The sequence below is a fragment of the Neopelma chrysocephalum genome, unplaced genomic scaffold, assembly GCF_003984885.1.
Source record: "Neopelma chrysocephalum unplaced genomic scaffold, ASM398488v2 Primary Assembly neopelma1_44, whole genome shotgun sequence".
Classification (NCBI taxonomy): Eukaryota; Metazoa; Chordata; class Aves; order Passeriformes; family Pipridae; genus Neopelma; species Neopelma chrysocephalum.
Genome location: NW_020897703.1, coordinates 402,620 through 426,482, shown reverse-complemented (window position 1 = coordinate 426,482; position 23,863 = coordinate 402,620). Strand labels below are relative to the sequence as shown.

At 42.6% G+C, this 23,863-nt stretch overlaps 1 protein-coding gene across 15 annotated transcripts in view; it reads right to left on the bottom strand.

Moving 5' to 3' along the window:
- The window catches only part of UNC80 (unc-80 homolog, NALCN channel complex subunit), a 120,662-nt gene that overhangs the window by 69,038 nt on the left and 27,761 nt on the right, over positions 1–23,863 (bottom strand). For 8 of the 15 annotated variants that reach the window (XM_027677983.1, XM_027677982.1, XM_027677970.1 and 5 more), the window contains 10 exons: positions 22,794–22,941; positions 21,308–21,456; positions 18,911–19,077; positions 18,111–18,212; positions 16,602–16,816; positions 15,974–16,080; positions 15,315–15,474; positions 11,049–11,221; positions 6,193–6,405; positions 933–1,104 (listed from right to left, as the gene is read on the bottom strand). In XM_027677983.1, the coding sequence (XP_027533784.1) occupies positions 933–1,104; positions 6,193–6,405; positions 11,049–11,221; positions 15,315–15,474; positions 15,974–16,080; positions 16,602–16,816; positions 18,111–18,212; positions 18,911–19,077; positions 21,308–21,456; positions 22,794–22,941 (1,606 nt within the window). The remainder of the gene's footprint in view (positions 1–932; positions 1,105–6,192; positions 6,406–11,048; positions 11,222–15,314; positions 15,475–15,973; positions 16,081–16,601; positions 16,817–18,110; positions 18,213–18,910; positions 19,078–21,307; positions 21,457–22,793; positions 22,942–23,863) is intronic. The other 7 variants (XM_027677972.1, XM_027677984.1, XM_027677979.1 and 4 more) reach the window with 5 other exon arrangements.

Below are 23,863 nucleotides of genomic sequence, written 5' to 3'. Positions count from 1 at the left end.
GTCTTGCTCAGGGACAAGACCTTCTCATGAGTTCATTTCCCATAAATGCCATTTCACTGCTCCCACCTGCTCCTCTCTACTCCAAAGTTGGCCTTTATGCAGAGATAAGAACAAATCCAGAACCATGGGAAGAGAAACCACAGAAGACAGATAAACAGTGCTGGCACACTACATCCAATGGGGAACAGTAGCACACATGTGGGAATCAGTACGTTACAGCACACACGGGTACACAAATGGTGTCTGGAGGGGGTATATTGTTTGTTACCACCTTCACCTACACCTACAACAGGATTTGTTTTGACATTTTACTTTGCTTCACGGGGCTTGCTGGAACTTGCATGCTTATCTAGACTTGCAGAATCTGGCACCTCCTCCCACCCGTATGCACACATAGGCACAAATGTGTGTGTGACTTAGTCATCCTGTTGTTATACAGATTTTTAGTGATCCTTTTTTTATATACCACTGTACTATACCTCTGTCTGAAAGTGAGGCAAATATACTGAACTCAAGATTTAAAGGCCTTTAGTAGAGCACTGCCAGTTCATGTCAGGTGAGGAGATGACTCTTCAATGTTCAGAAATAGAAAACAAGCTGATCTTACACAAATATTTTGACAGAGATAACTGGGAGGAATGGAGCCTGAGCACTTTTGGCACTCGGGTGAGAGTGAGACTCAAGAAATAAATTATTACCCTACTTATAACTGCAGTTTCTGTGAACAGGAATTGCAACTCACTGCCTGGTTTCCCCCTCCCTTTTCCACCAAAGTCTCTCAGATCTGCTACCCATTTGTCATGTTGTACATCCAGGCACAGAAAGAGCAGGGGAAGAAGTTGGGGTGAAGGTGAGGGACTGGGAAATACAGCTGGGTGGCAAGAAGATGAAAAGAGAAAAAAATTAAGTGCTCCTAAAGCAGAGGTTCTTACAAGCGGGGGTTCTTGTAGTAAAGGGAGTCTCCTTACTGTCATCTAAAAAGTCTTCTTCCTCATCCTCCTTTCTCAGGCGCCTCTTGGTCTCCTCATCATAAATGAGGCCCAGCAGGTTGGCAGGGCTCTCGCTCTCAGCATGGCACAGCTCGTTGAGGCGGACACCAATCGCCTGCAGATGGGGAGAGAGAAGCACAAGGAGGTGAGAATTTCAGCTCAGCACACTGGCAGTCAAGGGCTCTGCCCCATGCAGGCCATAGAGATGGTTCAGCCAGAACAGAATGTCCTGGCTTTATTTTTATTGTCTGAAGTGGAGAAAGGCATGACAGAAGACTAATTGCTATCAAAAGCATAAGTTAGTTCCCCCTTTTTTTAAACTAAAATTTGCAAACAGTGTCAAATTTCAGGATGAAAAATTTTTGCAGATTTAGTTTAACAACAAACACCACCACTCCCCCCCCCAAACTGGCACATGACAGGTAGAAGGTGATTAGGTCATTATTTTGTATTAATTTCTTCCACTTTTCTTTCTTCCCTTACTATATGCGTTCCAGATTTTTGCTAAGTCTTTCCACTGAGAATGTATGTCTTCTGTTTAAGAAACTATCCTGTGACTTAGGAACCCAGTAAGAGTCCCTATTTCCTCCAAAAAAACTGTTGACTGCCCATGGGAAAGCCTGCTTCTGCCTTTACAGGAGAGACTCCCCGATGTGCTTTCCAAAAAGGATGATATGCTTATAAAAGCTGGGAAGGTGCATAGGTAATGCTGTATGGGGTAACCCATATAAAGAACACAGACAGATTTCCACTGAGCACTGCTACAGTCTCCAAAAACGCTGTTTTCCAGCATCATTATCAGCATGTAAACAGCCCTCATGGTGCTGTCAGCAAAGCTACAGATAAGGGTGTGTTAGCAAGAAGAATGTTTTCCTGCTAAGACACTTTAGAGCTCTTAAGGATTGTCTTGATTTTCTTTGCTGCAGGTAAGTGAACTCAGTTAAGTATATAAAACTTTATCCTGGGATATCATCACTTCTTGAGGGAAGAGATATGTTTAATTACAGAATTTTCATCAGCGCTGGCCATTTTATCTTTTTGGTTTTGGGACAGTTTCAGAAAAAGATAATACTAAAGAGGTTTTCTGAATCTTCTACAAGTCAGAACTGATAGTCATTCTGGCACTGTATCATTTCCTGTGATGGATAAAGTGACACAGAAATATATAAATGGTCACTTATTGCAGCTGTTCTTCCTTGCTACTGAGCAGTTCCTGTGAAATCCAGCAACAATGAAGAGGGTAGACTCTGCTACACAAAGAGAATAAGGTGATATTGCTGTGGTTTGCAAGATGATACAAATAGAGCTATCTCTCAGCCTGCACATTGCTGAAAAAGCTGCACATCTCTCACAGTTTTTCCTCTTTCGTGTTTCAGGCATTTCAAGGAAGAAATATTCTGCATGTCTCTCCATAAAACAGTAATTTATCACACATTATTTATGCTGTGTTGTCCACCCTAATATTAAAGCAATAAGACATAACCCCACAGCTTCCTATCTAATAAGCACTGAATTCCTGACGTGTTATCTGCATGAATTATGCTTGGTTTTCTAGCAAACAGAGGAGCAAAACCAAAATGCTTCTTAACAGAAGCAGTCAAAGGAAGTGACAGACTAAACTGATCAGGATAGATTTAACACCGTATTATTTCAAAAGACAGCATAACAATTGAGATTGCTTGATTCAATAGGCTTACCACCGCTATTGGCAGTCCAAGCCTCACCTCATGTGGAAAGAGTTCACCACTGTTATTCTCTGATGGCTATTAGGGAGGCTGAATTAAAGGAAGCTGGGGGAGAAAAAAGGGATTTACCTTCATTCTTGGCCTGACTAAACTTTGGCAATAGCACTGTATATCACAAATAGTGAGCAATGACAGACAAGCAAGAATCCATAATTAGCACAAATTTCCAGCCTTATTTACTGCAAGAAAAAAAGACAGGTAAGAAAAAAAAGACAGAGCATTCAGAGACTTTTCTGAATATTCTTTTCTCTTTATCCCAGATTTAACAGAGAAACAGCAGCATATTCTACCCCACGTGCCTGTACCTCTGCCACAGAAGGCTGTTTCTCCTCATGGTTCAGCCTGTCTGGTTTGAATGTGGTCCAACAAAGGAGCTGCCTGAGGAGCAGAGCTTGCAGAGACCCAGCTCTACAGGCTTGGCTGCTGGCTGCTACTCATGCTTGCAGCCAACTTAATCTGAAACAGCTTCTGGGAGGAAGAGCAGTGCCAGAGGACCAGCCTTGCCCAGCTTTCAACATAAAGGTTGTACAACATAAAGGCTGTGAAGGAACTACACCTCAGCACTGCTAGATGCAGGCTAATCCTGAAGCATGAATCTTTTTGGGGGCCATTGATGCTATGGGTAAATCTATTCCACTGGCCTCCAGTGAGAATAAATAGAAGTATTAATGAGCAGCAGGACACCTTGCAGCAAAAGCGAAAAAATTCGCACTCTAAAGACTACTCTCCAAATCTTATCCTGCCTTACAATTTAGTAAAAGCAAGGCTTTCCTCTTCTGGGATGTTCCCAAGCAGCAGCAAAAACACGCTCCTCTTAGCATGGAGAATGTAAGTCTTATGATGCCATTAGAGTTAAGGGGAAGAGAATTATGCCAAGTTGCTTGTCATCAGATTCCCCTGGCTCCTTGTCTCTTGTGACCTTGTATTATGAGGCAGTGCTTTGAACATTTTGAAAAGAAAACCTTTCTGGACTTTTTCCAGGGCAGGACATTTCAGTTTCTAAAAATGACAGTTAAGGGAGAATCTAAGTGGCTGTTGTAGGTTAGGTTCTCTTGTTGAATTTCCCCACACCAGCCACAGAGAGAGGCGTGGGGAGGGTTGCACTGCACCACGTGCTGACAGGGCCGCTTGGCGGCCACTGCTGAGGGAATGGCCATGGAAGAGCAGGGGGAAGAAAATGGAGGTTCCTGTGGGAACTGCGCGAGAACTGGAGGAATAAAAGGCGCAGCCGTTTCTGGTTTTCGCTCTCTCTCTGGCTGTGGACTGACCCCAGCTCCCTCCCCACTCTCTGCTTGCCTGTGGATCTGTAGCCTTCCTGCTGCCTCACTCACTCCACGTAGGGAAATGTGCTCCTTGTCTTGGGACCAGCTACTGCCATCTCTCTCGCCCTGCCATGGAACCCGGTGTGAGACACCAGGTCAGTAATTATTGGGTCAGAACCACCTTGTGGGGAGTGTGTGTGTGTGTGTGTGGAGGGGGAAGGGATGGGCCGAACCTCACAGAGGTGAGGTGGCGTTGTATCCCTCATGGCAGGCCCCTGGAGCCCACATGGGGAAGCACCAGAGCAGCTCTCAGTCACAAACAGCCCCGGAAAACTTCAACACACCACCTGGAGCCCCTCGCCCAGCCTCAGATTGGCAGGGACAGTGAGAACCCTGGCCTGGAACCCCTAGAGTGGCCAGTGGGTCAGAGGCCCTGCCTGGAGGGGTGGCCATAGGGACCACAGCAGATAAAACCAAAGGCACATGTGTGCCACGTGTTGCGATCCTGCCACCTGGACGTGACAGAGCTGGTCTGCCACAAAGTTTCAGTGGTACCTGTATGATCTGCCTCTCCCTCTTTCTCCTTCTCTCCTCTTGCTCCCTCTGCTTCTCTTTCTCTGCTCCTTTCTTGATGTTTAGGTGCCTTGGAGCTAGAGGGATTGGATTTTGACTTAAGTGCTGTGGATAGGCTGGATCTTGACTTAAGTGTTGTGGATTAATATGTGCTGAGTTGGTAGTGTAGTGGAACATTTTGTCTAGCTTGTGTAGTGCCCTTTCTGAACCTTTGCCAAGTTCCCTTATTTTCTCCCCTAAATTAATAAAGATACCTCTTGAGAACAAGTCTGTAGCTCATTCTCTTAACACTATTTCAAGGTATTAAAGAACCCTATATGTATATATATATGCTTGTGCCCTTTCTTTGTCAGAATCCAAGAAGGAATGTCTAGAAGCAGAGTCCACAGAGATCGATAGTTCTGACTGTCTGCAACACATGTAAAAACACAATGATTATGTAATCCTATGTTCTCTATTTGGAAGGAGTTCTCAAAAGAGTCAGGCTAAGGCAGTAACCTGGAATACAGAAGCAGATACATTCACACTACGTACTTTTTATGGAACTTTGGTATTTTTGATTTTATTAGGATAATCTGTGTTTGAGACATAACAGAGTAAGGGTGCTCAGCTAGGATTTTCTGAGTTAGCTTTAGAAATGGAAAGAGGAGAGTTGCCAAGATACTTGGGTGCTGTTTTGTAGTGGGAATGTATTGATATGTTCAGCATTAGCTCAAGGTTCCCCACAATGTGCTCCACTGAGAAGCATGTGTTGGTTTAACCTAGGAGAATACAGGTCAGCAAGGCAGAATACATGGGTTTTAAATTTCCCCAAAACTTGGATTTTATGCCTTTTTTTTTTTTGGTGGTGGGAGGGGCGAGGAGGATCGTGATGTTCACTGTAAAAATCTCTGGTTTTGCGAAAAGAGGGGAGAAGCACAAAGCTAACTTCCAGATAAACATATGTAACAGGCACCACAGAGGTCAAAGGAACTTCTACTATTTTGAGTTGTGTGAAATGACTCCTAGTAAGACCTTCAGACCTTCAGCAGGTATATTCTGTGGGGTTTCCAAGGAAACTGCAACTGGTATTGATAGGGCCAGGTAAGGCAATTGCCTAGTCCCCGTATGGTAAGAGATCACAATCAAATAAAACTTAAAGGAGTCAAGCTCCAAACAAACAGAGTCAGTTCTTTAGAGGACATGTAGCAGCCCAGTAGAATTCCTTGCCAAAGAATGATGACTGCTAACAGTTTTTATGGGTAAAGAGAAACTGAGTAAGTAGGTCAAAGAGAAATCCATCTGTAAATATACAGCACCACATCAAGCTCAAGCAGCCCTGGGCTAGAAAGGTTTGGAATCTAGAAAAAAAGAGAATTAATACCACACCCTCTGCTCTTACTCTTCCCTAGCCATTCGCATATGATAAGTGGTGGAAAAAGGAGAGTGGACCAAATGGATCGTCTGAGGGAACATGTCAAAGTCACTTCCATTAGGAGAAGAGCTGGTCCTGGCAGACTGAAGTGCAAGTTGGAAGCGTGGCTTGTGAGTCCCCATTTTACTGGAACTGGAGTTCTGTATAGGATCCTTTACAGTTTGGTATATTTTTAATGCAAGCAGAAGAGAAAAAAACAAACCACTTACATCTCCCCACTGGTAGAAGAGCTTAGCTGCATTCCACTGCAGCTTCTGGTTCCTTTTGTTGCCCACAACAGGTGAACGGCCACGGGACAGGCCTTTCTTAGTGATGTTCACATGGTGGCCCTTCATCCACTCAGGCCAGTTGCCACGATTACAGCGGTGAACGAAGCGCGCGCACTCGAGGAACAGGGCTGCTCGCGCCACTACAGGAGCTTCCTGAAACGTTTGCAGAAAATCATCTTAAATACAAACACATTGGAAAAGCTCCCTGGATGTTAGAGCATTCTGTGCTTTAATCAATTGCTTCACAAGCTTGCCATGGAATCACACAGCATGAGCAATCATCTCTCCATGGAAAACCTGACACCAGGATCTCTCTGTGTAGGTCTCACCACTCGAGCTACTAAAAGCAAGGCTCATAAACATGTGAACAGTCTTCTTGCTCAGTTCAACCACTGGAGGGGCAGAAAGAGACACATTATAAACTTAAAAACAACCTTGTACTCCTCTGTAATGCTTTCCTTCAGAAATGATCTAACCGTCAAAAGCAGAAGCATGCATCTGGCACTGCTGCTGCAGGAACAGGTCAAACTGCATTTCCACCTTTGCTAGTGAGGCTGCAAATACTGCAAGTGCAAATGGCAGCATGGCCACATGAATCCTAGCATTTGCCACATTAGTTCTGCTTGTGAATCCTGGGCATGAAAGCATTAATGGAGGCTCGTTGAAACTAGGAAAAGCACTATTTGGCACTTATAACAAGCAGATAAAGAGAGGGAAATACATTACTGGCACAAGTCAACAAAATTTCACTGGCTGAACTTCAATGGCCTTAGCAAGCATCAGACAATTTAGTACTGAAATAACAACAGGTAGCTGAGTTTTGAAGGGTTGACTATTTTCCAGAGGTCTCCTGTCTTTGGTTTGGGAGACCACTTTTCTTTAATGGGAGAAATGTTAGACCAATAAAGAGTGCTTCTGCAACTCTCAAATATGTTCAAAAATGGACACTGCAATTTGTTTCCTAAAGAGTAGCTTAGACTTTTGAAGGAGCTTTCTTCCCAGCCAGTCTACAATTGCAAAAATAACATTTTTACAGACATGGAAAATGACTAAAAACCAAATGGTTCTCCTAATTTCCATTTAATTTCCCACTCTCTTCCTGCAATTTTCACAACCAAAAACACCCCTAGCTAGCAGGTTGTAAAACTAAGAATACGATAATGCCCACAGTTTACAAGCTGGCTTTGAAAGTTCCCCTAACAGGGATTTCACAGAGTACAAACATCTATTCCATATTTTGATGTTGGCAGCTTTAATGAGATAATTTAAACAGATCTACTTATAAGGGAGAGTTCATCATCTGTGGTCTATCAATAATAGACAGGCCCTAAGACCATGGAACATTATTAAATAGTGCTTCCAAGAGTGCTTTAACCAAAAGCGGAAAGCAAGAAATTTTCGACCAATGCTCCTAAAGTTTTGGAACTGATTAAAGAAATTATTGACACAACATCCTCTTGCAGCTTTTTGTTCAGATTTCATACAAATGTTGGAAGAAAAAAGCTGTCCCATTGCTCTGATGAGGAAGGCAGAAATCTGAAGCCAGGCACTGACAGCCAGAAACAAAACTAGTATCTAGCATCTGGAAAAAAACATTACAAATTACTTGTTGCTCACATGCAATATGGAACACAGAATAGGTAAGGATTTTATTCTTTTATTCTCACAGAGTAAAACCTTAACTACGGAGACATGCACGAACAGATTAAGCCCTAGGCATTAAGTCTCCTCCTGGTTTTAGTTCACCAGTGGTAAAGTCACAATTTCTTAGCATATGGGAATCTTAAAGGTATGTGTCACAAATGTTATGAAAGCAGTCGATTACTATAATTAAAGGAGGATATGTAGGATGGGGGGTAAAAGGGAGGAGCAGGAGTTCCAAATTAAAAATCACTGAAAAGACCTCCTGCCTGAAGGAGTACTTTCTGAATATCATGGGACATGAGCTCCCTGTGATTGCTTACCTGAGGCTCTGAGAAACCTGAAGCAGCAGCAGCAAGAGAAAGATGAAGATGTGACAGAATGGACAGGGATGGATTCACACCACAGAGAAACATATCACAAATGGAGAGAAATGAATCAGGCAGGTGATGCATAGCTGAAAAGAACACAAGTTACCATGGTCACTGTCAAAACTTGACACAGCAGCAATACTCTCACAAGCCTGCCCGTGCAACTGTTCACAAGTCCACTTTTAATATCAGATCTACTATACTGCTTTCCTCTTGGAAATGGTTCTTTACTGTATAAATTGACATGAATTTAAGAAATCCAAAATTTTAAGTCCTCACGTTGGAGCATTTCAACACGTAGCCTGATTTGTTCTAAACAGCGAATGACCTGGATGGGAGGGACCAAATACAGAATGGATTTGGAATTTTACAGCATCACATTAATGTTCGCATAAAGCCACTTCTGCAGTTTCATGACTGCAGAGCATTTAGGTCCAGATTTGTTTTCAAGAACAATGAATTTTATAAGAGTAATCAACCAGTGGTATTTTTCTCAAGTCCTTTCTCAAACTCCATGTGGCATTTTGAGCAAAAATTTTTTTACACTGCTCTCTTCAAGTTGAAAAAGAAAGGCACAAAATAGCAAAGTAAGTTCAAGTACTGTCAAAAGGTGCTGACTGGATAGCTCTGCTTTGCCTAACCGCAAGTTAAGTCTAGCAGGAAAAGTAGCAGGAAAAGTAGCTCAGCGGGTATACTGAAGACAGGTTGTGAGTAATTCGTGACCAGTGCCTTGGAGAAGTGCCTCAAAAACATTAGTTCAAATCTGTCTGGTTATATCTAAAAATGGTCAAGTACAATCCATGACAGAGCTCTCTGCTCTGTTTATTCCACATAAAATGGGGGAATTTTTCATAACAGCATACACTGCCATTAAGCAATACAGTGAGATGCCAGGCTGTCATCTTTTAAAACCTGCACTGCACGTGACTTCCGAAGTTCTATATGTCTCCAATACTTTGTAGACAAAACGCCAGCTGAAGAGATACTTGGATTGTTGTAAGTCTGTAACTACAACAAGGCTCCTTCATCTTTAGCTGCAGACCTTTCAGAAATTCTGACACCAAAGTCTTCTGCATCATTTAGTGGAAGGGATAGAGAGTTAAATTCTAGTTTGTAAAAGCCAGTTCTGAAGTCAGACAGACATCTTCAAATAGTTCATTCTGACTGGTAGTTTCCATCTGACTTCATACATGGGCACAGAGTAAGCTGGTCTGTCACTTAAGCATTTGGCAAATACAAAAAAGAAGTAAGACATTTACAGGCAAAAGGACAGAATTGTCCAACCCCTCTTATATCATCTGATTTATTAGCACACAGAGTAGCACATCCCCAGAAGGGTCTTGGTGACAGTTTTCCTGCCCATGCACCTTACATTCCCTGTGTTATTTTAGCATTTGCAACAGGGTGGTAGCCTGGCAGCCTTGCAGAATGAAACTGGGTGAAGCACACCCAGCAGGTGTGACTATCCCCCCAAACCACCCTCTGACCTCCCTGCAACCCTGACTGGTAAGAACCACTTCTGACTGAGCATGAGACAGGCTTCTCTATCAGCCACTGCTTCCATGGCTTCCAGCCAGAGGGACAACAATCTCCAATAGGAAGAGTGGGCACTAGTGAAGAAAACACCTGTCTACTGGAAGATGGATGGGGACCAGTCCAAACAGTAGAGCTAGATGGGAACTGATAGCAACAGCAACCTGGGACCAACATTAATGAGATGTGCTTGAATCTGCAGCCTGAGGACGCAAGGTTCAGAAGAAGGTACAAAGCAGTGGTGCACAGAGTGTAACATCCCTGCAACTATGGAGCAGGCAAGGCAGCACAGCTCAGGGCACAGCAGTAGCAGGAAGGGAGAGTCCATGAGCCTGAAATCTCCAGCAGTGAGCAAAAAACCTGAATATTAGCACAAATAGCACAACAGTCAAAGAGGTGAGAGGTGGGAATTGGGAAGACAAAGGGATAGAGAGCATGTGGATGCTCTGCGAGCAGTGGCTTTCAATCTTTTCTCAGCTTGCAGACATCCAAATATAGAAGGAAGTAGAAGAGCAGCATGCAGAGAAATTGCTAATAATCGGCTGGCTTTTCATAGCTGCATCTATCACAGTCTTGTGCTTGTCATATAAGCACCTCACAGTCACAGAACCTCACTGGCTGATGAACCACAGGCTGAAGGCCACTGCTTTACAAATGGAAGGGACTGTTTTAAAACAGCAGCTGCAAGGAAAAGAAGGAAGGAGATACAGAAGAGACTCGGTATGAGGAAGAAGGGACTGAATTGTGTCACTTCTGTGATTTGGATCTGCAAATTAGAAATATCTGCATAAATGCATAAAAGCATGCACACACTGACATTTTAATTTTTTTTCCACTGACTGGCTAATAGTTCAGTTGCCTAATGTATTTAGAACTCTGTCAGAAGTCCTGAGTGTAATTCCTGTGCCTCTCCAAGCAGTTATCTAGTCTTCAATCCTTATTCTGCAGATTGACACTAACAGGAGAAACAGAATGGCTGTGAGCGAAGTATGCAGTCAACAATAAAAGCTTTGCACTAGCAATAATCTAGTTACGGGGAGCTGTGTAATAAAAAAGGATCCATTTTGTCTGCAAACTCATCCAGTCATAGATGCTAAAGCTCCAGCTAATGCCAGCACCACCAGCTGGCATTGCCGTGATGCTTTTCCTGCTTTCTGGGTGGGCACAAAGAGCATTAGTGACTGACAGCGGACCACAGCATATGCACATGCTCTCACTTAGCAGGTAACAACAGACCAGTGAATGACTTACAAGATCTAGGGCTGCTGCCAAAATGGAGGCATCAGGGATAGTGCCTGGTTCACAGCAGTTCAGGAGAAACTGGAAGCGCTTCATGCCTTGGCGGATTGCTCCCAGGTTCACAACGTTCTTGGATTTTCCTCCTTCTTGGTTGGAGGTCAAGTGATCATCAAAGCTATGGCAACCTAAGGAGGTAGAGAGTACAGAGGGGATGCAGGGAGGGGTACGGAGCAGGGAACACAGTCTCTCACCAAAAAAAAAAAATCAGACAAAAATCCTGATGAATACAGTCTTAGTTTAAATCCCTTTCTCACCTTGATGTGCTATCTTGAAGACAACAGGGGCATTTTTAGAATACTCATGACTTCCACAAAACAGGCATACAGCAAGTCAGATTCTGGTATTGGTCATACTGATGTCTGCCCAGAACAATTCCACCATCCTCAGTGTGGAAGCCTACTTCAACACAGGTAAACCAGGATGTGGCCCTTCCTCCCCACCTCTTTAACACAGATTATCTTGCTTACTGTCTGTTTTTCCTGGATAATGTCCTACTTTCCTTCTCTATTGCCTCTAAGTTTACCTTAAAGTGGAGCATGCATAAACCTTATTCCTCATGTATCAATTTAGTAATATATCATCTACTAGGACAGAGAAATCAGTAGTAAATTTTGGAGATGTTCTTTGTGACAATCAAGTACTGTCCTTTTTTTTAGGCATACATCTTCTGCAGTTACCAGAAAACCCAAAGTGATACTGGACTCAACTTCTAGGTATCATCATCATTCCAGCTTCTCTCACTCTTTGGGATGGAAAGCTCCCTAATAAGAGTTCCTTTGGAAAATGAAGCTGGCATCCCACTCCAGGGCTTCTTTCAAGCACGATTTTTAACTCCATGTATAGAGTTCGCATGATAAATCAACTAATCCCAATAAACATTTCTAATGCAAAAGATCATTATGCAGTTGGTACCCAGAGTTGAGAGAATGGCAGAAAGACACAGATGAGAAATCTGGAAAGTAGTTTCAAAGTGGCTGGTCAAAACGAAAATAGTCAGCTTGCAGGCTTTTTGTCTTTATCCACAATACTCTCCCTGTTTACACATGAAAGCCCAAAAGTTTACAGAATACTAAAGGATAAAGCATTGAAGAAGAGAACACCAAGTGGAAAATTCAAGATTGCTTTTAAACATGGATTTGAAAGACAAGAGTCAAACCATCAGGTCTACAGGACTTTGTGACTTCTTCAGGAAAGAAGAATGGTTGAAACTCAAAGTCCGTTTGAGATCACACTCCACAGAATTACCTGGAAAGCACTTAAGTACCACAAACAAAAGTCACAACAGAAAATTACAATACAGATCCTAATTTCCCCCCAGAAGGCAGAGGTATATCAAATTTCAAGAGACTTATTTACAAATTCTGGGGCTTTTCTCTCCCCAGTGAATCTTTTACATAGCTTTCCAGTAAACAAAATGTTCCATGTTGGAAAATATTCCACTGAAATGGAACAAAGAAACAAAGTAGAAAGAACAGATAGAACACTTACATATATGAGCAGTCACAAACACCCTTTTCTTCCACCTCCTCCTGTTTTCCTGCCCGTAGCATGTTATCTGAGCCTTCCTGCTATGACTCTTTTAACACTAACTCATTTGTGGTACAAACAAATGTTTCCTATCCAGGGCCCTGTTAGGGCTGTGCCTGTATGAGACAAAGAACAGAAACTTGCCTAAGGAATGTCCCTAACATGTCCCTAACCCCCACTAGAAAGATCTAGGAGAGGCTTTGTCCATCTGAGCTTGGTGGTACTATCCCTACAGCCCTTTGCAGCCCCAGTCTTGCATTTTGTTGAAGCTTTGCAAGAGAGTCCCTTGGAGGCAACTCATGGTTGTCCCTTGCTATGCCCATCCTGGAGTAGCCTTGCTGTGAGCAGGGCAGCCCTCACTGACCCAACGTTCCAGTGAGTCAGCCCTGCAGGAGACCTCAACCGGAGAGCAGAGATGATTTCCTAACATAGGATACACAAGCTCTGCCCCCAAAGAGTGTCCCTTGAACACCCTGACAACTTCTGTGGTCACTCACAACATCTTCAATAAGTGCCCGAAGGAACGTTAAGGGTCTCGTGTAAATATATTGTAACTCAGTTCTGTATATATACTTTGTTCCTAGTATAGGTAAAAAGATCATTAAAATAAACATTTTTATGCATGAATGTGTATACATTTATGTGTATATATATGTATACATATGCACACATACAGATACACACACACATTTGCACGCTTACATACATGTCCAACACAGAATTCCCAGTGGTCCAGATGATTAATCACAATGAAGGTTACAATTTGTAAATGATGTGACAAATTATTCTACATTTATTATTATTTTTTACTGTATTGTAGTTCACTTCTCTCCATTTTCTTTTAAATTTTGCCTACTATGTTCAAAACCCCAAAAACACAAGAGGAAACACCACATGGAAAAACATGAGCAAAGTAATGGCACAGCACCATGAATGACAAGAATGGAAAGGCAGAAGGAGGTTCAGTTTAATGCTTTAGGATCAGACCTTGAGGGATTTAACAGTATGTCCATCCACCATCAACAGGCTTTTATTCTCTTCTCCATAAGCACAGAAAACCTGTTTAACTGTACGGAAGACACAGAAGTACTGGAAATTTGAAGGCACTCAGTACTGTTGCTGTTCTACTGGGTTATAAACTGTCTTACCCTGAAAAGGCCTCACACTGATATCACTGTGCACATCCAAGCACAGGCACACACAGGCATGAACAACTACTCTAATATTTTTGCTAATGGCACATGGCTTTCACTGCACAGCAGAGATCCTTCTGGACACAGTGATACAAGTTCTTTAACTGTTACACTTTGTCTTATAAGCTTTAAACACCCTTGTATTAGCAAGATGGAAAAAAATTATTTCCTACAAGAAAATATGAAGGAAATCTCACAGAAGCACAGCAGAAACAGCTGTGGCAGCCTGTAAAGATCTCATTGCCCCTCAGCTGTTTGTTCCATGTTGGAAGTATTTCACACCTACTTCAGCATGAAGTAGTGGACGAAGAAACCAACTCCTTCCATTGTGGGGGAATGCTACCAGACTACAAGAAGGTGCTGGACCGATGCGTTCTCCTAAAGGAACAACACCTTTCACCTAGGAGCTAGTTGAAAACCACCACCATTCTGCAGTGGCAGATGGTGGCCAGTGTACAGTGGCAAAATATGCTCATACTTTGCTGGTATCACTTGCCTGAACAGTGACTTATACACATTACACTGCAGGTCTGAGGCAGATGATGGTAGAGTACACACAATGCGGTGTCAAAGTGTAATGTCAGAAAATAAAGAACACAATGCCAGTGAATGTAACGTACTGTAAAGCTACCGAAATCATGGTGAAAAAGAAAATCTACTCCTTTTTGTGTGTTTTTGGGAGTCGGGTTGAGTTGGCTTGTCTTGAAGAAAACATAACAGAGCTTCAAGATACAAAGTTGTCTCCCTGACAACGAGAATGTGTTCTAAGCTGAGGACATGAGCATGTGAATGACTGCATGATATTTTAAAACAGAATATATCATGACCTTGTATTATTCATAAAGGCATTTTTCAAACACAGCTAATTTTGAAAATACATTGCAATTAAATATACTTCTGTGGAAAGGAAAAGGAGTGTTACTATTAGGTTGTGTGCGAAGAAAAAGGGACAGCATCCCTAACGAATGGTATGCAGACACTAGACATGCAAACACAGAAGAAAAGAGATAATTATAACAAGGTTTGCGCAGGGTTTTCCATTTCTGTGCAGATCTTTGCTAAAACTGTCAAATAGTCACAAATTGGAAAAAACCAAACCAAAACAAAAAAACCTGATGGAACACCCATTGTTGTATTAGGCAACGGAATATTTACACACCTAATTTTGAACTAAGCGCTTTGAAGCAAGCATTAATTTTTCAAGTATATTGATCAAATTCAATTTGATTTAAAAAGCCCAAATGTTGTATTGCATAATTTATTTGGATATTCTTGATTTAAAAAAAAATTACTAGAGCTTTTTTCTAAATCAAAATAAAAGAAAGAAGGAAGGGAAAGAAAACAGTTACAAAGACTAAAAAGTTAGATAAGGCTGGAATGGATACAAAAACTATGGAGAAAGCAGGAAAAAAGGGAAAGCAGTAAAATACAGAAAGAAAGATATCTTAAAAAAAGATTAAAAAAAATAAAAAAGGAGATGAGAACCCTGATTTCTAACCATCTTTTTCTTCTGTGTGATGAAGCTTGGATGGGTGTCTTCGGCAGGTGCGCCATTTACCAAGACGCTTGAAGAAATTCTCCTCTTCGTCTCTCCCGTTGTCCAGGCCTCCTCCCGGCCCCCCTCCTTCTGACAGCTTCACTGCGCTGGTAAACTTCACCTGTGCACAGACAGAGGGGTTGGTCAGGCTGTGCCAGACCACAAGCTCCCGGTCTCCTTGGTTAGTCATAAAGCACCTACAGAAGGGCTGTAAGGATGGCCACAGCAGCACCAGTGGGTCTGCACAGATTTACCTACGCTGAGGCACTTCATCTTGTTACCTTTCTGCTGAAAGGATTGATCTTTCGCAAGAGGCTGTAAAAGCACAAGGAAGGAAGGAGAAGCGTGACCAACAATTAAACCTTAAGTTTGTTGACAGAGCCCGCATTTCCCTCTCATTGAACCAAGGCAGACTGACCAGTACAGTGTAGGCTTAACCTAGTCTTCACCATGAGCCACAAAAGCCCAGCCTCCAATTCCCATGGCTCTACTCTGGAGACTTCAGTGATCGAGTCTTATTGGCTGCAATGTCCATGCTGAACAGAATATTTCCTTGGACAGCTAAAACCAGCCAGATCCTGCCCGTCCAAGCTCTCTGCAATCCAGCCTGACACATTTACCTTGGAACTCTGCCTGATGAAAGAGAGACGGTCGACAGAGCTGATATCTAGGAGATCTTCCACTCCATCGGCCAGGCCAGAGAGGGAGGAGCGCTTCAGCCAGTTCCCTGTTGCAGATTAAGCCACTCAGGACAAATCTAAAAATGCTTCCAAGCAGAATCTATTTATTAGCAATTGCAGCATATTTCTCCACAGTGGCCATGCTAGGGCATGGGAAAACGGGAGAAAAGGGGAAGGCTTGTTTCATGTATAAACTACCATGCAAAGCCAGGTCTTGGGACTTGTAAAGGATATATTCTCTGTCTATCAAATGCTATTTGCAATATTTCTCCTGTACAGAGAGGAACAATTCCCGTGAGATTAAGGTACTAGCCTACTACTTTGGGTCACAGATTCAATAATCTACTTTGACACAGATATCCTGTTATCTTTGGCAAATTGCTTACATTTCCCTTTCCCTCATCCCCCCTCTGTAAAACTGAGAGAGTAGCATTTCCCAGCTTCTCTCGGGAGAATACACAATATACCTGGATAATAGGGAACTCTGTTGCAATATTTCTTAAGACAGATACATCTATCTGTGTTTCTCTGCACATGCAATATGTATACAGAAGAGAGAGAGACATACATTTACCTATAGGGAGTTTGAGTTTCTTTCGAAGGGAGATTCGCCGGGAACGGGAGCGGGAGCGCCTGTCTGTGGTGGTTCCAGAGTGAGCAGTGGTGCACTCAGATGTGTCCTGCTCAGACTGACTACTGGTATCACTTGCTGCGCTCTGTGATTTGAACATCTTTCGCCAGAAGTCCTTCCGTCCCAGATTGGCCCCCTGGCTTTGCTCATCACTGGAAGAAAAGGGATGCAGAGCATGAAGCACATTTCAGTGAAGTCTAAATGCTCAGGGGAATGAGAACTCTCTCCTACAGGCCCCTCTAACCTCTCTATTCCTTGAGGTTTGTTTCATCTTGAATTCCAAAAATATTCTTCTCAGTGAGATATAATCAAGTTTGACAACATGCTTAATATTGTTCAAGGCACAATATAACCATCCTTTCTACCTTGAGGAGCTTGTCCACTGAACAGGTCATTCCAGTTTTTAGTTTCTACATGTGAAAAGCAAATCATCTTCTTTAAGTCAAAATGACCCACATTGATAAGATCACACTGGTACTTTCTACAAGCATTTGTACCAGAGAGGTTTAGGACATCATGACAGCCATTTGTGAACCTGATGGAGTCACAGTTCTCATTAAGTACTGGAATGGGGACAGAATATTTTACTGTACTCTTGAGATCTCCCAGGATATGGCAGGGCTCAGAGTGGAACAGCTTGCTCCAATTTCACAGAGCAGTAAAGGGCTTTGTGTTATCCTTGCTGTCTCAGCAACAGTGAGACTTTCAAGGCTCAGTTAAGGCAGGAGAATACATGATGTAGAGCTCTGGGTCCTTGTGCAAGCAATGTCTTCATGCAGTGCATCTACTTTAACAAGACAGACACGTATTCAGAGGCATGGAGAAGTTAAATGACTTGTCCAAAGTTACTTAGGGACCAGTGGCCATTTATAGAATTTTCTAAAATTCTTAAGAGTATTGTTTGAGTTTACTTCAATATTAAATGGCAGAATTCTTTGGACATAAGAGATTTCAGTCGTGCAATGCCTAACAGCAGGTTGATTGCACCTGTGCTGATAAAGAGAAATGCAGCAATCTTTGGAGACTACATGCAGCTCAGGAATAGGCTGCCTCTCACTAAAGCAGTAACTACCCTCAGCAACAACTTGGAAGTTGAAAATTAATAGAATCATCCCCCAGAAGTACAAACAAAGCATGGAGAATAGCTGTGGTGACATCTCTGAGGAGTTAACACTCTATTCACAGCTATGGTAGTATGCAATATTGACAAATCTACTGCACTGTAATTTGAAAATCTCTGGTATTTCCCCATCAAAATCAGGGTGCATCCAGTTGGCAGCACTGAAAAAAAAGGCATTACCCAGATGTTTGCAGCAGCTCCTGTGGAGACGCTCAACCATGTGTTGTACCATCCAAAAAGAATTCTTTGCCGTCTTGCCCACTTGTACTAACCCCCAGAAGGAAGATGCTGGCAATAACACACTGAACAACCCAACAGTTACTTACTGTTCTGGAGTTTGCATCGGGCGGCTTGAGACGTAACTCCGGCATTCATCAGGGGCAGCTGAGGCCTGGCCTTTGTCAATGATGACGCTTCCCACCTCGGATCTATAAAGACAAGAGAAATCACCAGCCAAAGCAAATGGATGCCCCATCTCATGGCCATTATTACAAAGCTGCATGACATGGAAACCAGTGCTGCTGAGCAGCAAAGCAGCTTTGGAGAGGCACTTTCTCTTTAGTAACCTGCTGTCTCTCTGTATATTTTTCCTGAAAAAGGCATCAGTTCTTAGAAGCAAAGCCATGGTCTTCAGGAGTTTTCCAACTTTCTTAATCCTTCTCCCCAACATTTTAATATGAAAAATCTCAAAGCACCAGAGGAAATTTCTTTTTGATAAAGAAGCATGTCAGGATTAGATTTCTTCTGGGACCTGTTTTGCATACCAGGTTTACCTGTAGATGAACTACACAAAGGACATGATGCACATTTAAAACTATGTCCATATAGTGTTTTGGAACTGATACTATGCTTCTCAGTTCTCTCAACCTTTCCTTCTCCCAATTTCCACTGCACTGTTCTCTTAGGCCTCTTGTATGAGAGTGCCAATGCTTTTTACTGCAAATCTATTACGGTCCCAAGTTTATTAAATTTTAAAGGAGGCTGCTGCCACAACATAAGTCTGTACATCAAGAACTGACACAGACTATCAAGATAAAACACACAAGCCCTTGGACTTCCTACATTTGTGTTTAGTACAGGCTGTCACACAAATCAGTTATTTACCTTATCTCTCCTAGACACTCACCTTTTGCTTCCAGAAGGTTTTGGCTCTTGCTCTGTTTCCTCTGTTTTTTTTCCTGGTATTAACTTTTCAGCACTGTCCAAGAGGGCACTGAGTGCCACTCTCCGAAACACATTCCCATGAGCCTCCTTGATAAACTGGACCAGCTGTCGGATATCGCAGTACAAACCCTTAGGAGCAAGACACCATGAAAAAGAAAGCATTCAGTCTGCATCTTGTGAAGAAGCAGTGAGAATCAATACTTTCTGAGGTACTGCAGCAGGCCATTACTTCCTCTGGCTGTTGTGTGATATACTCTCCAGATACAGGGTTTGTGGTTTTTGGCTGGAAACTCATTTAGTGCACTCAGAAGAAGCAGACAATGAGGAGCATTATTAGTATTATGGAAGATGGTCTGCAATGGGATACAGCAGATGGAGAGTTATCAGAGGCTAAAACAGCTGTGAGATGAGGGACCTGCAAAAATGACTTAAAGCCTGTTTTATCCCATCCATCTGAGCCATAAACCTAAAGGTATGAAAAATCTAAGGTGCATGTGAGTGGAAGTAGAGGGCAAAAAATTGCATGTTTTGTTTCAAAACCAGTGGGTGTCTTGGGATTCTTCTTCATTATTTTAGAGCTTCACATCATAGGAAGAGAGAGGAATGACTCACTCATTCCCCAACCTACTCCTACATTCAAGACTCTTTTTAGTTCTGAACATTCATACACATCTGTGATGTGCAAATCACCTCTATATCTGAACCCCAAGGGGATGGAGGGAACAGTTTTACAGGACCTGATTTTTGCCCTGTAAGCTTTCCTGAAAGACCTTGGATTATTCTGAAAATTCCCAGCAAGGAACTGCACAGCCAGCTTTCAATAAAACAAAACAAACAAACAAGCAAACAAACAAAAAAAAAACGCAAAAAAACTCAACCAGAAAACCAACAAAAAAATAACTAGTTCTGTATACTGATTAAGGTTCTTTCTTTTCCATATTTTTTTCTGAATCCCACTACCTAATCTCTGCTGAGAAACATTCCAAAGGAGGAATATCCACAAGAACAAGAGGATTTGGACATACGCAGACTACTCTGCCGGTTTAAGATGTTACTGTGCTTTTTTCTTCCTCCCTTCCCTTCCTTCCCCTCACATAGCATTACTGTCCCTTTAGCTGGACCTCAGTGCCTCCACAGTTCTGCCATAAGGATGGAGTACATGAATGCTTCTTGGCTGCTTCCAAGAAAAATCCCAATTTCTGACAATAAAGGAGGTGGTTTGAGATCAGCTGCTGGATTCTGCACCAGTTTGGAAGAAGAGAGCTCATGGCATCCATTTTACTGACTGCTCTGGGAAGAGAGTGCATAGGCAGCAACCAGCAGCACCTTACTTTCCTCCAGGTGTTTGGCAAATTGAATGTTTGTCTAAACTTTGGAAAGATCTACCAAATTGCTTTTCAGCAACTCACTCTGCCACAGGTGGGCCAGGTCCTTAACCAAGTGAACTGGCTTTGACTTTGCTGAAAGTTGATTTGTGCTGGCTGTGGTCTTAGGGAGGTTGGAAAAGACCTCCTAAGATCATTGAGTCCAGCTGTTAACCCAGCACTGCCAAGTCCACCACTAAACCATGTCCCCAAGTGCCACATCCACATATCTTTTAAACCCCTCCAGAGATGGTGATTTCACCACTTCCCTGGGCAATACCTGACAACCCTTTCAGTGAAGAAATTTTTCCCAATATTTAATTTAAACCTCCATTGGTGCAACTTGAGGTCATTTCCTCTTGTCCTGTCACTTGTTACCTGTGACAAGAAACTGAACCCCACCTGACTACACCCTCCTTTCAGGTAGTTGTAGAGATCAAGGTGTCCCCTGAGCCTCCTTTTCTCCAGGCTAAACAACTCCAGTTCCCTCTGCTGCTCCTCATCAGATCTGTGATCCAGACCCTTTCCCAGCCCCACTGCCCTTCTCTGGACACACTCTGACACCTCAATGTCCTCCTTTAGTGAACAGCCCAAAACTGACTCCAGAATTTGAGATGCAGCCTCACCAATGCCCATTATCGCCCTGGTCCTGCTGGTCACATACTTTCTGATACAAACCAGGATGCCACTGCCCTTCTTGTTCATTAATCCCTTGTTCCAGACTATGCTACTAGTCCATTTGGAACAACACAGAAGCTGCTTGAACAGAGAGGAAATTGCAATTCATACTACACAACTTTTATTCTGGTTAAGTCCCCAGGTTCCAAAACAGGCATGCAAGAAGGGCATCACATTTACATAATACTTCAACTGTGACTGCATAGCTTGCTACACTTAAGGGATTTGGTTAAACTGAACTAATTCTTCACTGTAAAGTCTCACTGGTGACACCCAAGTGAAAAAGTAACTTTGTTCACATGAAATCAAGTGCTTACCAGGTTTTCGGGGCTGTGGAGCTCATGTGTAGTGGAAGCACAGCGAGTGATCAATGACTTGAACATGGCACTCACAATAATACCTTCTACACTCTGGGCTGTAGACTTGTTGTCCACTGTGGTGAAGTTATTCCCAAATCCAGCCTTGTCTGTGAAATTCAAGTATAAGCAAGCCCTCTTGTTAGGAATGGTTTAAAAGGATGGCTTAAAGACACATGTAAAGGAATTATTATTATTACACGTGAGACAGGGACATGTCCTCACCTAATACCCTATGCTCAGTTCTCACAATCCCACCCCACAAAAGTGAGGGGTAAAAAAAATGACAAGGATGAAATCCTCCCAGAAATATTTGTATTATGAAAAAGGGATTGAAAAGATCAGGACCACTCTGGCTTCCTTTTATCCACATCTCTCATTTACAGATGAACAATACCTCCAGCTTTTCTAGTTACCATTCTAAAGGACAAGAGATGTTTGATTAAGCTGCAAAGTGACAACACCTATGAAAATTAAATCTTCTGAACTACGGGAATGCTGTTCTTGCAAGGTGCACAGGGAGACCAAACTCTCAGAAAGAGTCAAAAAAGAATTACACATTCACATTAATTACAAGAAACATCCCAGTTTCATGAGCTGAGAGAAAAGACTTTCAAGAGCTGCATGAGCTGCCACGCTTCAAAGCATGAGCCAGTCAATAATTGATGAATACTCAGGGAAACTTCCTATGGGTATATTCTTCACAAAAGCTGGCTATATACAAATATTCTTTGATGTTTTCTCTGAAATGCCTGGAATCAGAGACAGGCTAATAAACTAGTCAGACTCCCTGACTGTTTCAGAGGGGCTATTCCTACTCTGTAAACAGTCATTGTTAACTGCTGATGCATGCAGTGACCAAGCATAAATGTTTAGTTGTTCTAATAGCACCTGGAATAATTTTTCTAAGTTAAAAAAACCCCCAAAACCCCCTACATACACACATGCACACACACTCATAACTGCAGTCACGTGCATCTGTGTGTTCCTGTTTTTGTTCATTCAGCCTGTTCTTGCTGTTTACTGCCTCATCTGAGGCACCAGAGGGTTTTAATGCTCAATTATACCTCCATTCAGACCTGGATTAAACAGGCCATTCCAGCTGGCGCCATGTCATGAAGCAGAGAATTTCCTGCCCGAGGCATTGTTGGATGAAAATATTTTCTGTGAAGAGCCACGAACAACAGATAGAATGACTCAAAAGGGAGACCTTCAATTTTAGGTGCACTGAGTGCCCCAAGATCTCTAGGTGAGATCACTGGGTTTTTGGATCTGAAGAGGTCCGACTCCCCTGACCCACACTGGACAAAGATACACTCTGTATTTTCTGAGGATAGCAACTCACTTTTTTTGTCTTTCTTTTTCTAAAGGAACAGGGTATGGCTTCTTTCTGATGGCATAGTTTAGGAATACTCAAGTGAGAGTTTCTGGGGCTAGCTATACTTACTGTCAGTGACTGGCTCCATGCAGAATCCCAGTAAAGCATGAAGGAAATCCACCACATTATTGAGAGAATCCCTGTTCACATAATCCCTCATGGTCTGCCGGAATTGAATCTTATCCAGTTTGTACAGCTTTGTGAGGCAGTTCTGAGCCTGCAATGATATCCATCAAAAAACACCTCATCAAAGCACATAGAAGCAGGGGAATTTTGTTCTTGCTTAGCCAGTGCTCTGCTGTGCTGTCTCTGAAGGAGTCTTCTGGAGGAACTAGAAGGTTCAAGTTCTGTAACAAGACAGATTCACCTCTGGAGGCAACAATAAATTCAGCACAAGGAAACAGTGTACCAGCATGGGTCCCACTGTTTGGAGGTGGTGGTGAAGTCCCTGCCAGCCATGTCTCAAGGCCTCTCTTCCTCTCCCCAAGCCCAAAGTGGAATCTCACTGGATGGGAATGAAGTAGGAATATACCACCTCTGCCAAGGCTCAGTGCCTTGGTGGAACAGGTTCTTAGCCTCAGGCATCTGATTTGCAGCCTCTGGCTCAGAACAACCCATTTGAGGCACCTATACCCAGTGACCCACTTATATAATGCAAAATACTAACTTTTTATTTAACAGCTATTAATTGCCAACTTCTTATTACAAAACTATCCATCCTACAGGGACCCCATGCAGGCTGGAGTTAAGAGAATCTAGAATATCAGCTCTGTGGGAAACATGAACTCTCCAGCTACATACAATAGGATGCTTAACTTCCCCATAAAATCAGACAAGTGATTGTCCATGCAGTCAACACAAATGGTGCATGCAAAGCAGTTTGGCCAGACAAATGCAGAGAAAATGCAGCAGACTTAGACACCTAGGAAAATCTCTTCCCATAAACACATCAGTTCAATGGGCCCGATTAGAACCTTGGCTCCAAGAGACCTATTCATTTATGTTTAATGTTATGCATAGGCCTAAATGCTTTGCTGGCTCAGCTCCAACACAATCTTAAAAGTCTAACTGACATTGTGATGAATATGGTACCTGTTCAACCAGTGCTCTGTGCAGCAGAATACTGTTAGCACTGGTAC